This window comes from Gymnodraco acuticeps, unplaced genomic scaffold (genome assembly GCF_902827175.1).
Source record: "Gymnodraco acuticeps unplaced genomic scaffold, fGymAcu1.1, whole genome shotgun sequence".
Taxonomy (NCBI): Eukaryota; Metazoa; Chordata; class Actinopteri; order Perciformes; family Bathydraconidae; genus Gymnodraco; species Gymnodraco acuticeps.
Window position 1 is genome coordinate 1,245,709 of NW_022989953.1, and position 18,463 is coordinate 1,264,171.

An 18,463-nucleotide genomic window follows, 5' to 3' on the forward strand; every position below is an offset into this window, starting at 1 on the left:
CACTAAGCCTGGGGTTAAGACTCCAATTAATGCAGGTTACCAGAGTTGCATTATGGCAGCACCCGCACTCACAGAAGAGTGCGTGGCGGTGCGTTCAGGGACCTTAGTAGAACGCACTACTCCTATGAGGACTCCGATTAATGATGTTCACCGTAAGGGTGAAAACGGCATTATGAGGGAGCGCGCGCTCACACATGAGCGTGCGGCGGTGCGTTCAGGGTCCTCAGTAAATAATCGGCCCTTTCTGTGTCGACCCTCCATGGGCGAATCTTCCCTTCACGGGGAGTTTTGCGGCGGGACGGGTCGCCAGAGAGTACCACAGCTTTATAGCTGCGGCCCCACAGCTGAGGGCATGCCCTTTAACACAGTGTTATGGGGAATGGAAACTCAGCTGTGAACTATCAAAGTGGATGGACAGGACGCTGAAACGGGGCTATTCACTCCAGTTCTGCAGCGTCCCACCCCCTTTTATGGGCATGCGAGAGGTGAAGCTATCCTCTCGAGAGGGGATGAGTTTCCTCTCAGCAGAGATTCAGGCTCTGGTGCAGAAACAGGCTGTGTCTGTTGTGCGCCCTCAGCGCAGGGAAGAGGGTCTTTATTCCATATACTTCCTGGTTCCCAAGAAGACAGGGGAATTCAGACCTATTCTAGATCTCCGCGGCCTGAATCGCCACATTTCCCGCAGGAAATTCTGCATGCTAACTATGAAACAGTTACTGGGGCTGGTGCAGCCAGGCGATTGGTTCACCACCATCGACCTGAAAGACGCGTACTTTCATGTAGAAATTGCTCCAAAGCACAGAAAGTATCTGCGTTTTGCCTTCCAGGGAATAGCCTACGAGTACAACAGGCTGCCATTCGGCTATTCCCTATCCCCACGCACATTCAGCAAATGTGTGGCCACAGCGCTTCAACCGCTGCGCGCACACGGCATGAGAGTTTTCTTTTACATAGACGACCTCATAGTCATGGCTGGGTCACAGGAACAGGCAATGTTTTGCACAGCACAATTGATCACACACCTAACCAGATTAGGCTTTGCGATCAATTGGAAATAAAAGAGCACCCCCATACCTCACCAACGGGCGTTGTATTTGGGTGTGGTGCTCGATGCAGGCACGTTGCGCGCCACCCTGTCAGAGAGCAGACGTGCGTCCCTTCTTCTGGGGGTACGCAGACTGTGACAGGGGGCAACAGTGACAGCTTTTACTGTCATGCAGACGCTGGGTCTCATGGCGGCTGCTCACATGATGGTCCCGTTAGGGTTACTACATATGCGCCGCCTGCAGAGGTGGTTCTCCAGCCTGCGCTTGGATCCCAAGAGGCACAAGCGGCGGCTGGTGACCATACCCCCCACAGTGAGGGGCAACCTCCGGTTTTGGGGGTCCCCGGATCACCTCCGGAGGGGGTCTCCACTGGGACGGGTGACCTCCTACATCAGTGTTCACGGATGCATCCGGAACAGGATGGGGAGGGACCTGCCTGAAGAGGGCTATAGGTGGGCACTGGGCTCTAACAGAGTCTCGACACAGCAACCTCCTAGAGCTACGGGCGGTAGTGTTAGTCCTCCGGCATTTCAGGCCCCTAATTCAGGGGGAACATGTAATGGTCAGGAGCGACAACAGCACCACAGTGGCTTATATCAACAAGCAGGGCGGAGTTCGATCCGCCGCCTTGTTGACCACAGCGGAGGAACTGTGGTTATGGGCTTCAGAGGTGGTGTTATCTCTGAGAGCCCTCCATATCCCGGGACTGGAGAACGGGGGAGCCGACCTCATGTCGAGGGGCGGCCCCCTGCCAGGCGAGTGGGTGCTTCACCCGAAGGTGGTGAAGCAGATCTGGGCCCAGTTCGGGAGAGCGAAAGTGGATCTGTTCCCCAGCCGGCGAAACAGCCACTGTGCCCTGTGGTTCTCCGTGGCTCGGAGCGACGACCCACCCTTGGGGGTGGACGCGTTGGTAACACTTTACAATAAGGTACACAAAATGTGCTTAGTTACTGCTTAGTTACTGAGGAACTACTAGATAGTTAATGGTTAGTTAATGAGTAGTTCCTCAGTGACTGCGAATGAGGAACTGATGGTTAGTTACTGGTAAACAGACTGGGGGTAATGTATTAACGAATAATTTGTTAATGGTTATTTAATGAGTAGTTCCTCAGTGAACTTATGGTTAGTTACTGGTAAACAGACTGGGGGGTACTGTATTAACGAATCATTCGTTAATGGTTACTTCATGAGTAGTTCCTCAGTGACTGCGATGGATGGTTAGTTAGTTACTGGTAAACAGACTGGGGTACTGTGTTAATGAATCATTCGTTAATGGTTACTTAATGAGGAGTTCCTGAGTGAACTAATGCTTAGCTACTGGTAAACAGACTGGGGTACTGTATTAATGAATCATTCGTTAATGGTTACTTAATGAGGAGTTCCTGGGAGACTTTGATTGAAGCAATGGTCCGCTGCAGCAGGGCACATTTAAACCTGCCATCTTCGGCTGGCTTGGGTCCCACCCTGGATCAACTGGTGGAGGTGGATCCGATTTACCTTACCATTACTTAGGCCGTTTGGGTACGTAAACTCAAGGAACGCAAACAAAAACAGTAGTTACCCATTACCTAATGATTACCTTACCGTTACTAAAACAGTAGTTACCCATTAAGTAATGCTTACCTTACCATTCGTTAAGCAATGTGTGTCCCCTCAAGTAAAGTAATGCATGAAAAACAGTAGTTACCCATTACCTAATGCCTACTTAACCATTCGTTAAGCACTGTGTCCCCTCAAGTAAAGTAATGCATCAAAAACAGTTACCCATTACCTAATGCCTACTTAACCATTCGTTAAGCATTGTGTGTCCCCTCAAGTAAAGTAATGCATCAAAAACAGTAGTTACCCATTACCTAATGCCTACTTAACCATTCGTTAAGCATTGTGTCCCCTCAAGTAAAGTAATGCATCAAAAACAGTAGTTACCCATTACCTAATGCCTACTTAACCATTCGTTAAGCAGTGTGTGTCCCCTCAAGTAAAGTAATGCATCAAAAACAGTAGTTACCCATTACCTAATGCCTACTTAACCATTCGTTAAGCATTGTGTGTCCCCTCAAGTAAAGTAATGCATCAAAAACAGTAGTTACCCTTTACCTAATGATTACCTTACCATTCCTTAAGCAGTAAACAAACAAACAAACAAACCCTGTGCACTCAAGTTTCCATTTTTATTTAAACAACAATCCAAAGGACACTAATAATGAAAACGAGGTTGCATCAGAACTTGCGAAAGTGGCGTATGTCATGCAGCAATCTGCCATCTTTGTGTTCATTTGCCAGCCAATGTGTCCACTCGATCAAAGCAAGATGACTCTTCAGAGTCTTCACTGTGCGGTTTCCTCGCAGTCTCCAGACCTGTGACTTGTACGTTGACCAAGCCCGCTCAATGTTTTGGGTGTGGGCTCCTGTGTCTGGGTTCACAAATGACCGGCTGTGGTTCACAGAGAAATGGACAAAGCCACTTTCTGCGATTGCAGTGGTGTATGCCCTCCACATGTCCGTTATCACCGTGGTCCCTTGGCGAACGTATTTTGTGACCAGAGGAATTAAGTGGCGCCGTGATCTTTGTTTCACCAGCCTCAGGATAGGTCTTCTCCTTTTTCCTCTGATGCCCAGCATTCCAAAGACCCATTTTCTCCTCCTCCACGTAGGACCGAATCTTCCCCTACCATACTGTAATGAAGCAGTGAAAAAGGACAACACAGTTATATAAAAATAAACATCAGGAATTTCAATTGATAAACAAAGTGAAATGTGTTTATTTGCTTTCTTTTACAATTTAAAAATATTCACTTCCTTTCTCAAAAAAGAAGAGAAAAAAATTAAAATGTAGTGGTAGAAACAGAAAAGGCTGTTTAATTTTATTAAGTTAAAGTTTGCTTATTTTACATTACATTACATGTCACTTGTTAGACGCTTTTATCCAAAGCGACTTACATACTCAATACTGTGGACAATCCCCACAGGAGCAATTTGGGGTGAAGTGTCTCAGGGACACAACGACATGCTGACTGCAGTGAGGTTTGAACCTGTGACCCCCTGATCCGAACACCAACGCTCAACCCACTGCACCACACGCCTGCAAGAAACATGAAAATGTAAGATAGATATTGTAATTAGATGATATATAAATAAGATTATGCACTTTTAAAATGTTAGTAATAAAAAGTAAGAATAAGGATTTATTTCCTTAACCCTTAAAGGCCGAGCGAGCCGCCCGCGGCTTCAAAGAGGTAGCGTTCTAAAATGCTTAATAACTTTTTAACCGCTAATTCTATCCATCTGATTTAAAAAGTGAGGTAAAGCGGCTATTCTAGGCTTTTTGCTGGTATCACTATGTCCTTTTCCGGGATTTAGAGGCTCCGACGTGATCGGGGCAACGTTATCACATTTTACAGCCTTGATTCGTCAAGGAGACCCATGCGGCCCCTCTGTCTGAGCCAAACAGCAAAGGTTTTAGACTAAGTCCCACCCCCCTGTGTCCGGATAGGTTTAAAATGTAAAGGTCCAGGCAAACCTCTGCCCATGCTACCATCTTCTCGACCAATCAACATAGGTTGCTGTGTATGTTTTTGGCGGCGGGAGATAAACAAAGAGAAACAGAAAGACGAGAGAGTAATACTAAAGAAGAGTAATTCTGCCAGCGTAAGAGAAATAAATACAACACGAGATATCTAGATACAGTCACACACACACACACACAAATACACATACATACACACACACACACATATCCCAAGACAAATTCAAACCAACATGTCAAAACGGCGTTACACTACGGAAGAAACCGTAGAATTTATTTTGTCTGGCGGACCGCTTAGCGATGCAGCGGTGGATTCCTCAGATTCTGAAGCTGACAACTGGCAAGGAAGAGGAGTATGATCACGGGATTGATCCCTTCGAAGATAAAAAAGTGAGTAACTTTGCTTATTTCTTATTGTTTGTGTTGCATTTATCGGTTGTTGTTGCTGTATAACGCCGAAAATAATTAGTCCTAAGAGTTTTTATAATGGATGGCCATTTGCCGTAATTGTGTCATAAAGTGAAGTCCTGAGCTCAAGATTCACTATCAATAGAGGCTACTATTTATTTCAGTAAAAAAACGTCAAGCAATACCTTTCATTTATTGCCTCATTCCGCTTGCCCTCTTTGGTTGTTTGTTATGAGGTCTAATGTTATTATATTCATTGCATTACAATTCAGTTACTGATTCCATCAACTAGTAATGTTAGCAGAGGGATAAAGTGTGAATCAAATCAAAAGTTGAGACTGTGTTTAGAAAACAGATAGGATGACACTGGAGAAATAAAAGCAATAAAGGAAATAAAATAAATTCAGACATTTATATCTGTATATTTTCCTCCCTTTTATTTTAGTACAGAGGATGAGAGAGGGGATGCACAAGCCCCTGTCCCCATCAGTAGGCCTCCTTCAAACCGAGAGGGAAAAGAATGTGGCCAGGAGGGTGCAGCATCCAGAAAAAAGGCCAAACCAATGGCAGCCCCCCTGACAGTGAAAGGGAGAGGAAGAGGGAAAGGGAAAAAAACATCTCTGACCCCAGAAGAGCCAGGAGCTGTTTGGAACGGACCTGAGGTGCCAGATACTGCCCAACAACTACCACACTTTTGCCCGAAAAGAGCCCCTGGAGTCCAAGGTTTTGTTGGTGTGGAGTATACTCCTGCACAAATATTTAGAAATTGTTTTAACAACCAAGCTGTAAATATCATCTGCAAGAACACAAACAAAAATGCTGAAAAGGAGCAGGCTAAGGGGGAAAAGTTTGTTTGGGAAAGCCGGTAAAATTCCTCATGTATGTCGGCCTTATGATGTTCATGGCACTTCTAAAACTGCTCAAAGTAAGAGACTACTGGAGGAAGGGATCACACCTAAGTGTTCTCTTTCCTGCTTCTGTCATGACAAGAGACAGGTTCATGGCAATCAGCAGAGCTGTACATCTGAGCGACCCAGACCATGATGAATCTTGATACATTTCCGTTGCTCTTTATATATTTTTCTAATATTTTGGTTATAGTTTGAAGATCATTTGCTCTTTGTACTTTTGCACTTTCTATATATTCCTAATACTTTGTTTATAGTTTTAATATAATTTGCACTTTGTTAATTTGCACTTTGAATTTGTTTCACTGTTTGTGTTTGTATTTCAATGTTCAAATTATAATATATATCTCTGAAACAAGTTATTTTTGTTGCAATGTCATCTGTTATGGTTTAATTGTTTACTCTCAACCTTTTTTTGACAGAAGAAACATGATCAGTCATTTAAATATGGAAATACATTTCGTTTTAATTATTCCATATGATCCTAGGCGTTTTTCAGTGAAAAACGCCTAGGATAATATTGTAATAAATAGCTGTAACTTGCTCAGGGAACATAATATGCAGATGAAATTTAATTTGAAAGCCTAAAACATCTAAATGCAGCTTTGTAAATAATAAAAAAGAAAATCCCTATGTTCCTGGCGGAGTAAACAGTAAAAAAACACAACATTTGTACTGGCGTTTTTGAAAAGTGCTGGTAAATTCAGCCATTATCACACAAAGTTATGGTAAAATTTGGACTTCAAATTAGCCAGACTTGAACTAGAGGTTCTCCTGAATCAAATGAGGTAAGGCACTTGATGCTGACTGCAAGAAAAGGTTAGAACAGGTTAGGAGAAACAAATAAATACAGGAGAGTCAGGCAGGCGAAAATTCCGTCTAGGTCTTTAAGGGTTAAAGGTGGGGTAGGTAGGTAAGTTTGAGAAACCGGCTCGAGATCGCTAGAATTTGAAAATACACAACCGGAGAAAATCTGCCACTTCCTTACAGAGCCCCTCCTCCAACACACACAAACGTGCACATGACCAATGAGGGCACGAGATAAGTTTGTGCCCCGATGGAAGGCTGACAGGCAGGTAGGCCATCCAATCCGTTTAGCCGGCCCGGCTAAACGGATTGGTTGTACTTTTTACAGTATTACGGCTTTTTACAGTATTACGGCTTCTACAGAGGACATTTTTTTATGGATTTTTTGTCAAAGCACTTAAGATATTCATTGCTATCGGGATGTTAAGAGCATTCCATGGAATATAACAAAAAGTGTATCTCGAGCCGGTTTCTGAAACTTACCTACCCCACCTTTAATGATCTGATTGGATGAGATCATTCTTAGCTTCTAAATTCTTTTTTTCTGTTATTTGACTGTGTATACACTGTGGAGCTGGCTCTCTCTAATGTATACTTTGTCTCGCCAGTCACAAGGGTGTGAATGACACAATTATACAATTACATTACTTTGCTCATTCATTTGTTAATCTCTGACCTTAAAATATATGTTGTTATTTCACCTTGAAAAACAAAGGTTTTAGTTTTAGTGAGGCCAAAGGCTCTGTAGTTTATACACACCTTCCTTTTGTGGTAGAAGTTGCTTTCGTCCAGCATGACAAATTTGTTTGGTCCTCCAAGTCTCTGCTTTCCCCTCCTTTCTCTCCTCTTGATTGCACTCTTGCAGACCTTCCTCAACTTCAGGCTAATTTTTGACAGCGTGCGACTGCTTCCTGCCACGCCATCCTGCAGCATGTCAATTTGCCTTAGCTGCAGTCCCTGGGAAAATATGTTAAAGATCAATATAGAATTACTAAATATGAACAAAAGCATATGAAGAAGAACGCATTCAGCACCAGTGGCTAATGTATAATTATATCATTCACATTAGACATTTGTTATTACTCAAGATTAAACAGAATATTTTAATGTTGCTAATTAATTTGATCTATCAAGTTTCCCTGTATCAGAGCATCTACACATGTATTTTTAAGCTATTAGAATAATCACACATTGTAATATTCTGAACCCATTTTTTTGTTGAGGAACATTTTGAATGCAGGAATTTTACTGTAACAGACACTCTGGTACTTCTACTTTTACTCTAATACAAGATCTGAGTACTTATAGTCAAGTGCAATATCTGAGTACTTCTGTTTTACTCAAGTACAATATCTGAGTACTTCTACTTTTACTCAAGTACAAGATCTATTCTGTTTATAGCCTATGAGAAAAACTATTAGAAAACGAAAGCTAAAGCTAATGTTAGCAGATAGTGACAATGTATGCTAGTTAGCTAGCTCAACGATTCCTTAAATAATATTGCGACAGAAACATTTTTCTGTTCACATCACGCTCTGCCGCTCCAACAGGGAGCTCTGCTCTGAACACCCGAACGGTAAGGCGATACGGGTCCGTTCTTATTGTGCATCCATGGGTAAAGGTAAAACCTTTATATATACAGTCTATGGTTAAGGGTAAAACGCATGTAGTACAGAACACGTCACATGAAGGTGCCGGGCGGGCGGCGAGGTCCCGTGGGTTGGATGTGCGTTCATAATGCCGAGGGAAATAACTCTCGAATGTTCTCCTCAGAGTCCGGTGTCAGTACCAGATATGTTCGGGATACCAGATATGTTCGGGTGTATTTCCGTCGCATCCGTCTTCCGTCATATCCGTCATATACTCACCTCCCTCTGCTCCCAGCGCTCTGCTGCCACACACCGGCCGTCTGCAGAACTGCAGCCGGAGGAACTCGGGACAGCTTGTTATGTGTGGGGTGCTATGGTGTGGTCCCATGTACTTGTGCACATAAATAATGTTTCTAATTATTTACAATTAAAAAATATATATATTCTGCGTTACTTTAGCCAACACTTTTATCAGGCCACTAGATTAGATAAACGAAATGTGTAGATAGAATACATATATTTCAGGTTGTTATTTTGTCATGTTTAATGTTTTATTTACCTTTTAGTATTTGTATATAGTATATGAACTTTGGAGATGAGTTGGGAGACACACGACACATCAAATCACATCTACAGATCAAGGCGAAGCGAATGGAAGTACTCCCATACGCCTAGCGTGAAAATGTTTGTGAAAACGTGTGCAAAGTCTCCGAAAATCCTAAAAATAAGCCCATATTTGAATTCATCATAAAAAAACACATCATTCAGTAAAAACAAGGCCCCACTGATCATCTACTATCTGAGACGATTCCAGGGATGTCTGGCTTGAGTTTCGACCACCAGGGAAAGTGGACAAAAGTGCCCGAGATCAGCCTCTTAATTTACCCAGGGCTTAGTGCTTGGCTTTGGGCATGAAAATTCAGGAAACTCCCCTGAGTATTTTATTATATATCTGAACTTTGGAGAGGAGTTGGGGGACACACGACACATCAAATCACATCTACAGATCAATACGAAGCTAGTGGAAGTACTCCTAGCGTGTGAAAATGTTTGTGAAAAACGTGTGCAAAGTCTCCGAAAACGGAGCAGTGGCTGTGAAGCTAGCTTTGCGGCTAGCGGTTAGTTGTTATTGTTTGAAGTTGTTGCTATGGAAACAACATGACGGAGAAAAAATTAATATCTTCTACATATAATAACGGACAAAGTAAAGAATGAAGTGTAGGCTATGCCTGTTTGAAGTTGTTGCTAAGGAAACAACATGACGGAGAAAAAGTATAATCTTCTACATATAATAACGGACAAAGTAAAGAATGAAGTGTCGGCTATGTTTAAATGTTCGGAATTTGACCGTGATGGCCCTCTTGAGTTTCCGTAAAATATGACGAATATGACGGATGACGGATGCGACGGAAATACACCCGAACATATCTGGTAGCCCGAACATATCTGGTACTGACACCGGCGCACTTCCTGGGGGCTTGGTGTGAAAGTGGCACCATTGTGCCCCGCCACACCTCCAAGCAGCCTGCGTTGTGAATTGCCAAATAACTAGCGCTTAGTCCGCTAGCTCAATGCTAACATATAATGGATAACGTCATTGACGCGCTAACTGAAATTAGCATTTAGATATCGGTAATGTTAAACAACAGTCAACATGCTTAAAGGGGACCTATCATGCAAAATGCACCTTTGGACGTCTTTTATACATGAATATGTGTCCCCGGTGTTCCAGGGAACTCACCAAGTGTCAGAAAACACAACCCTCTCTATTTTCCTCCTTCGCCAAATCTCTAAAAAAGGGGCTGAAACGGATCTGAAAAAAACGGATCCAGATTTCAACACTTTCCTACGTCACGAAGAGACGTGCTCCGCTTATTGGTCAACTCTCCACCTATCAGGGGAATGAGCCACGGCCACGTGCATTGCCAAACCTCTCATTCGCATATAGGCTATCGGCAGGCTAAATCAACTCCAGTCACATCTGTGTTTTTGTCTGCTCTTGCCAGGATGTCTAAGCGAGTTAAACTTTGTGCTGTTGTTGGCTGCAAGACTCGAGAAGGGGGACTGCATGCAATGCCATCAGTGGAAAAAGAAAATAATCTGTGGCTAGACTTCATTTTCAAGGGACATGTGCCAGAAGACCACGGCAGATTTCTGTTTGTGTGTTCCAAACATTTTACCACGGACATGTTTATGAACTTCTCTCAAGTCCAACACGGATATGCCTCTAAGCTAATGCTAAACCCGGGATCAATACCAACCATCCGGGAGCAGGCCAGTGAGGACACATCCAATTTTGAAGCTGTAAGTTTTTATTTAGCGGTGTTTTTTTGATAAAGCTATCTCTAGCTTGTAGTATGTAGCATGTAGCATGTAGCTTTGCCGTATCAATGTCGCCTCAAACCCAAATAGTAATCGGTTAGGTGTTTATATGTTTTTATAACATTTTATATTGTACGCTCCGCAGTCTTTGCTTTGTCTTTTATTTTAATTATCAGGCATTTTCTAACATGTTCAGACATACTGCCATAATGGCGATCTGTGTGAAGGCTGTAAAGCCACGCCCTAGCCGATAACACAAGTATTTATTCTCCTATTTATTAGTATTTTGTATCCTCTAAAATCATATTGAGTAAGTTATAATAACAAACGTAATCTTCTGTAGGTAAGTGCCGTTTTTTCCAGCGTTATATGTAAAAGCTTTTGTGATTGTAGTCTGTAAGAACGATCAGATCTGTAAGCTAAGCTACGCTACGCTAATGAGACATGCCGTTTTTTCCAGCGTTATATGTAAAAGCTTTTGTATGTTTACTTGTTTACGCACATGAATATAAATGGGGATGTGTTAGGATACAACACTGTGTGTATGTATGTGAGGGGGGACACACACCATGAGTAAAACAGAACTAAAGCCCCGTTGGTCTGTTGTTGTTGACGAGGCCTTACCTAGCAACAGGCTAATTAGTGGCTAGCACTCATTACAGTCAGTCTACTGAGCTCAGCCCCTCTCCAACACATCATCTGTATTGAGTCAGAAACACAGCATGCACGTTACGGTTCAAAAACGAACTCAGATTGGAAAAGGCTAAGCAAAGAGCTTTGCTAAATAGAGAGTTTTAGCCCCCATCTTTTGGGATTTCAGACGATATTTATCCAAATAGTATTTACTCATCCTGAATACTAAATTGAGATGATTTTGTTTTCTTCTTTACAGGCCAGCACCTCACATGCTACCAGCAGATTACCTGTGATGACAGATTCCAGAGGTGTGGACTCGAGTCACGTGACTTGGACTCGAGTCAGACTCGAGTCACACATTTTATGACTTGAGACTCAACTTGACAACATCACAAAAGACTTGCGACTCGACTTGGACTTGAACACCAATGACTCGGGACTTGACTTGGACTTGATCCTTCTGACTTGAGGTGACTTGATACTTTAATTCAGAGGTCTCCAACACGCCGATCGCGAGCTGCCGCTAGAAGAGCAGACTCCCGTCGGGGAAAGCAGAATCTTCAGCCGCTCCTACTCTTGCTGAGAATCCTTGCAGGCAGGGGCGGGTCTTTATTTAGCTGGGCCACCATGCGGCCAATCATATGCGAGGACACACTAGGATCATATCATTATGTGAAAGTGGTACAGGCCAGCTGCACAGAGCGACGGGGAGACGGGGAGTCGGATTTAAATGCAAGCGCGTCGGAAAAAGTCAAGAAATGAGCGAAAACCGAAAAAAGAAGCAGCATCTGGCTGCTTTTCAATGATATTGGAGAAAGCAAAGCTGAGTGCAGGATTTGTAAAATGAAAATAACCTTCAGAGAAGGGTTTTTTTTGGGTAACCACTCAGGATTTATTGTCAGAGGTGGGAGAAGTTCAGACAATTAAAAAAAGTTACAATCAGGGTTCCCGCGGGGTCTTAACAAGTCTTAAATTTGATAATCAGAATGTAAGGCCTTAAAAAAGGTCTTAAATATGATTCAGAAGGTCTTAAAAATTATCGGATTTGAAAGGTACTTCTATGTTGCGATAGCGTCTAAATGTGTTTTGGGGGAAATGTCCGGGCTGCAAAGTAACCAGTACGGTAATAGCCTTTCAGTTCCCCCCAACAATTTGTATTGAATTAAATCAACATGGAACCAGTAATCACTAACTTTGTTTCCCGCGGCCCCTTATTGGAGAACACCCAGCTAGTAACCTAGCAACCAAGCTTCAGCTCATGTAGCCTATCTTCAAATCTACTTACAAATAAATATGGGGAAGTGTAAGTTCAACCGTATTTGGTTGGAAAACATCTAATTTAGTGCTTGGTTGAAACCAGTGGAGGGGAACGTGTTTGAAGCCCGCTGCACCTTTTGCAAAATAAATTAGTATTTGTTTTGTTAATGTAGCGTTAGCTAGTGGAGTGTTAGCTAGTGGAGCAGCAGCTAGTGCAGCAGCTCCCGCAACAACACCGGGGGACCTCCGGGCGAAGTTTGGGTCTACGTCAACCCTAAAAGCGGAGGTGCTGTAGATGCTAAATACCGCAGCTAAACACCAATCATACAACAGCAACGATGAAATAGTGTAGCCAAGGCAGCAGAGCTCTGAATATAGCTCTTGTCACTCTCTCTCAGAGACACACACACACACACACACACACACACACACACACACACACACACACACACACACACACACACACACACACACACACACACACACACACACACACACACACACACACTAGGGATGCTCGATTATGGCAATAATCAAGATTATGTTGGTCAATAATTAATATCACGATTATTAAATACGATTATTCATTGACTTTGAAAACATCCATTTATTGAACTTTAAAACAAATAATAATTTGAACAGTATCTTTTTAACTGTTGATTACCCTGAACGTATAATTCAACTGAAAAACCAATACAAAAATTAATTAAATAAATGATATATTACTAAAAAATTCATTAGATCAAATATGTTGTAGTGCACCGTCACAACCTAGCAAAGCAAAATAATCGTTTTTTCCGATTATGTTGTCTTCGTAATTGTGGCAGGCCAAAATCGTAATTGCGATTAAAATATGATTAATTGCACAGCCCTTACACACACACACACACACACACACACACACACACACACACACACACACACACACACACACGCACACACACACACACACACACACACACACACGCACTCAAGCACACACAGAAGCACACACATACACACTTTTTGTCTAACACGCTAACACAGTTCTGTACTGTTACGCTGTTGTGTTCAGTCATTGTTCTTATGTTGAACATGAATACATTTACTTTGTAAGTGATTATGGGACATATTTCTTCTTTATATACATTTTCCTTCATACGTTATTGCCGTGAAATAGGTCTTAAATTCTATTCAAAGTGGTCTTAAAAATGTGTTAAAAAGTCTTACATTTGAGTTGGCGAAACCTGCAGGAACCCTGCACAATAAAAAGTCCTGCATTCAAAATGTTACAAGTAAAAGTACAAAAGTATTAGCATCAAAATATAGTTAAAGTACCACCTGCAGAGGGATCTAGATGCAGGTGTTCTCTTCCCCATAGAGACTGCCTGGCTGCACATTATCCCTTGCATAAAGATAGATTGTGGGTCCCTTATAACATGTTGTACACAGTGGAAATAAACATTCTGGTTACCTCAACATCAGAGATCTTATACATTAAACTCCTTCTGAATCAAACCGTCACGGTAGCCTTACCTTACTGATCCCTCTTAAATTAGAAAAACACACGTTACTTTACCAGCAGAGAGAAAATTGATTATTATTAATGTGACTAATAAAGAGCTGTTTGATTATTAAGTATTATTCTGTTGATCGATGTCATTACATTTGGTGAAAAACACATAATGACTTGTTTATGACTCGTTTTGTCAAAGTTTAGGACTTGGACTTGACTTGAACTTGCCCAACCTGACTTGAAACTTGACTTGGACTTGCAAAACAATGACTTGAGACTTGACTCGGACTTGAGCGCAAAGACTTGAGACTTGACTCGGACTTGCAAAACAATGACTTGGTCCCACCTCTGACAGATTCTGCATGTCAGACTGACCCACCCAAGTACCGTACTGTTCGTACACAGCTATCCTCGAGGACTCTTGGTTCACATCGAAGTACAGGTTAGAAGCACGTTTTTCAAATGTTCTTTGGATACATCTTGACATTCTGATGTTGTAGCCTTTAATTTGTGTGCTTCTAATTGTTGTAAAATATTTTTGTTTTATCTTTTGTTTTGTTTTTAATGTCAAATACAATTATGTTACAGCTGTCCAGGCTAAAATTCCCTGCAGAAGCGTTGGTGTCGAAACACTTCCGTTGGAAGTGCCAGTGCCCTTTTTAACATCCACCCCCTTAAAGAGACCACCAAAGAGGCCCCGTGTGGATCTTGAAGAGGAATACGAAGATCCATTTGAGGGAAGCTCTTCTTTGGTGTTTTCCGAAGGCCAGGATGCAACTTATGATCCAGCAGAATCCATAACAAATGCTACAGAAACAACAGCCATGTCGTAAGTTACTGAAATATCACTATGTGTGAGTTTGTCTATGTATTGTATTTTTTGCTGTATATAATTCAAACATTGATAATAGGGAAACACCAAAGATCTCTAAAGCAACAATCTGTGTGATGGATCTTAACTTCTATTTTTTTGTTTTAGTGGTCAAGAACAAAACCCCCCCCAGACGATCAACACATACATCGTGTATGAGACCTGCCTCATGGAGCTTTTTGAATCATGTCCTGTGTGCAAGCGTGTGTGTGATGTACAAACCAGAAGGATCGGTACATTCATATCAGTGCAGCAGCTGTGCCCCCATTGTCAGTTTACAAGAAACTGGAATAGCCAGCCTGTTCTTGGGAGTACTCCAGTTGGAAACCTGCAGCTATCAGTTGCAACATATGTCAACGGAGCATCTTTCTACAAACTTTCAAAGGTAAATTAACTGCAGAAGATTGTTTTGCCAATGTTTGAAAATGCAAATGTTGTTGTTGAATAAGATAGGACAAGGTAACAATAACAAGAGTGAGAAAAGGTGGGAATAGGGCACTGTTAGGTAACGACCCATGCTAATATGTAAAGATCTTTTGGGAGGGTGGTGTGGAGAAAGAGAAGAGATGTGAAAGGGGCACTGTAGAGTAAGCACCCCTAATGACATGTTCAGCTCTTTCCCTGTTTAAAAAAAAGGGCAGCTCATTTGCACTTTCCAGGTTCTCCTCATTGACACATCTACAGGTGATCTTTGAGATTAAAATGTATTCTTGCGGTTTTCTTTCAACCATTAGGTCTTCAAAGCAATGAATATGCAGCTATGCAAATACAACACCTTCCGAAGGCATGCCAGGATGTTCATTGAGCCAGCGATTGTTTCTTACTGGCAAAAATCACAGGAAGGCATGCTACAGAAGCTCCATGCAGAGGAGAAAGTGATAGTTGGTGGTGATATGAGGGCTGACTCCCCAGGTATGTATTTTTTATATAATTCACATTTTACATTTCAGAAAGGGGTTTCACTATGTGTGATTTGTTCAATTAATGGTTCCTGAAAAACATATGCTAAACACTACAAGCAAAAATACAAATTCACCATCCGCAGAGAAAAGTAATTACTGTAAAACATATTTTCACAGGCCACTCTGCAAAGTTCGGAAGCTACACTATGATGGACCTGAAGAACAACAAAGTCGTTGACCTCCAGTTGGTTCAGGTAAGTGGGGTGAAATGAAATATCAATGTTTTTTTCTTTAACACTGTTTGCACGTTATATTTAAAATGTGTGTATCAATGGTTATTTGTATGTGTCATAACAGAGCAATGAGGTTGGTGGAAGCTACCACATGGAGTTAGAGGGCCTGAAAAGGAGTCTGGAGTTGTTAAAGGAACGTGGTGTGACTCTGGACTGTATTGTCACGGACAGACATCTGCAAATTCAGAAATTCCTAAGGGAAAGCAGCATCACCCAATTCTTTGATGTGTGGCACATAGAAAAAGGTATTTTTCTTTATATTAATTTCCATGTAAATAAATCGATTGTAAATACAATCATTATTTTATTTAGACACAAACCCGGCTTCCTACAATCACATTAGTATAATAATATTTTGAGTAAACTTGTATGTATATTAACTACATGTTAAATGTATTTATTAGGGATTTCTAAGCAACTGGAGAAGGCTGCAAAAAAGAAGGACTGCGAAAAACTTCGAGGGTGGGTGAAGAGTATAAGAAACCACATATACTGGACTGCAGCAACCTCCACCACCGGGCCTGAGAGAGTGGCCAAATGGACTTCCATCCTGAACCACGTGCAGGATATCCACTCTCATGATGACCCCCTGTTCCCCAAGTGCCTTCATCCACTGCGCATTGCGCAATACCAATGGATGGCTGCAGGTATGTTGTTCATAAACCATATTACATTACTCCTCTATAAATATTTGTAAGGGACAACTATTGAATACAGGATGTTGTCAGACACAATCTATAAAGCATGACAATTCAAATATGACTTTGATTTTCAAATTCTTAGGAACGCCAGCCTTTCACAAGCTGGAGACAATTCTCTCAACCAAGAGGATTTTGAAAGCTGTGGCCAAACTCAGCCCACACCACCAGACTTCATCTTTGGAGTCATTCCATGTCGTCATCCTGCGCTTTGCTCCAAAGAATGTTGTGTTTCCATTTCTTGGAATGTTGTGCAGGTAAGATAAACCATAGTTACTTACTAATTAGTGACAATTTGTACATCCTTTGCTATTATTTACATTTTACTCATGGCGGAAATGAAAGACTGTACCTGGCAGCCCTGCACTACAATGAAAACGCTGAGCGTGCACAAGTCACTACATCCACTGGAAAGCCTCTGTATAAACTGCAGTTCCCAAAGGCCAGGAAGGGAGAATGCAGAGCAAAACCAGTAAAGACTGACCCCACATTCTGTAAGTGTTTAAAATATTTATTATACAACTATTTACAAATATAAAATAAATAAATAAAAAATAACTTTCAGTTTTGTACATGCATATACTAATGTAAACCACATTTTTTGTTGTGCTTTTTTTAACATTGCACAGGCTACGTGGCCAACTTGATGGACCTCATCTTCGACCAAGTCTTTGTGGACCCTGCACCATTCACACAGGAGCTTCTGAAGATACCCATCCCAGAGGACCTGTGTTCCCAATATGAGCGACCTGACAGGGAGGAGGTCATCTCCGGGTATGCTACTCGGTTCAATTTGGCTGCTGTCTGAACCCAACATAGATATTTCGCGGATCAGGAAACTCTCTGCGAATCCTGAGGACAACGCAGGCCGGAATCACCACTCTGATCCTGCGTCCAAGGAAGCCCCAGCACCAGCTCACAAAGCTTCTGTAGGCTAGATACCTGTGACGCCTGAAATCATTAAAAAATATATTTAGTGTCATTTATATATAATACAAGTACATTTAGTTTTTTTTTATGGGTTCAAAGAACCGTTCATTTTGACAATAAAGTTCAGAGTTGATATCAAATGTGTCGTGATTATTTATGTTTGGATGGGTAAAGAATATTCTGATTTCAAAAGCATAAGGTTGTGTGTGGACTTTTTTTGTCGTACACTTGGGTGTGTTATGCCATTGCTGTGTAATAATATATATATATATATATATATATATATATATATATAATAGTACATGTACAATGAAAGATTGCATAAAGCCATATACACCAGTATTTATTTCCATGAACAATATTAGCATTCGTTTTACAATTTCAGTCAAAACAAACAAACCACTCACTGCTCTATTTGCCTCAACTGTAGTCCACCATGTTCAGCTCTGTAAATATTAAATGCATTCTGCAGGGAGAACACATTCAGGCACACAGGCTCCAATCCAGGATGGTCCACCATACAGTTAACAGAGTCTTCAAGTTCCTGCATCCGTCTTGACACCTAGTGTGATAAAGATATATTGAATGACATGTTAAAAATGTATTCTCTAAACAGACAACTTAGTGAAGCTATCAAAAATGTTACCTGTGGTATCTCCATGCAGCACACATTCTCCGGTTCAGAAGGCATCGTGGCGCAATTTGCACATGTACACCTGTAGAAAGAAGTCAATAACTGAGCTTTTAAAAACACATGAAACTACACACATTGCTG

At 41.7% G+C, this 18,463-nt stretch overlaps 2 protein-coding genes and 1 long non-coding RNA gene across 3 annotated transcripts; 2 read left to right on the plus strand and 1 right to left on the minus strand.

The window, feature by feature from the left end:
• Positions 1-3,266: 3,266 nt before the first annotated feature.
• On the minus strand, positions 3,267-7,653 carry LOC117542823. The gene is made up of 2 exons (XM_034210676.1): positions 7,455-7,653; positions 3,267-3,722 (listed from the first exon to the last, which is right to left on the minus strand). The coding sequence occupies exons 1-2, from the start codon at positions 7,626-7,628 to the stop codon at positions 3,267-3,269; spliced, it is 630 nt and encodes a 209-aa protein (XP_034066567.1). The 5' UTR covers positions 7,629-7,653.
• LOC117542796 lies at positions 4,252-5,835 on the plus strand. Its single transcript, XR_004568488.1, has 2 exons — positions 4,252-4,962; positions 5,426-5,835. It is a non-coding gene; the product is annotated as an uncharacterized LOC117542796 (long non-coding RNA).
• A 2,866-nt stretch (positions 7,654-10,519) lies between the features above and the next one.
• On the plus strand, positions 10,520-17,787 carry LOC117542810. The gene is made up of 10 exons (XM_034210658.1): positions 10,520-10,588; positions 11,499-11,541; positions 14,350-14,436; positions 14,583-14,823; positions 14,974-15,250; positions 15,600-15,777; positions 15,945-16,021; positions 16,125-16,305; positions 16,465-16,707; positions 17,388-17,787. The coding sequence occupies exons 1-10, from the start codon at positions 10,520-10,522 to the stop codon at positions 17,564-17,566; spliced, it is 1,575 nt and encodes a 524-aa protein (XP_034066549.1). The 3' UTR covers positions 17,567-17,787.
• Positions 17,788-18,463: the final 676 nt, after the last annotated feature.

Coding starts and splice junctions, on each gene's coding strand:
- LOC117542823 (XM_034210676.1), bottom strand. CDS start 7,628: ATGCTGCAGGATGGCGTGGCAGGAAGCAGTCGCACGCTGTCAAAAATT. Junction 3,723..7,454: donor ACTTCTACCACAAAAGGAAG/GTGTGTATAAAC, acceptor GCTTCATTACAG/TATGGTAGGGGAAGATTCGG.
- LOC117542810 (XM_034210658.1), top strand. CDS start 10,520: ATGCTAAACCCGGGATCAATACCAACCATCCGGGAGCAGGCCAGTGAG. Junction 15,778..15,944: donor TATGAGGGCTGACTCCCCAG/GTATGTATTTTT, acceptor ATATTTTCACAG/GCCACTCTGCAAAGTTCGGA. Junction 16,306..16,464: donor TGTGTGGCACATAGAAAAAG/GTATTTTTCTTT, acceptor TGTATTTATTAG/GGATTTCTAAGCAACTGGAG.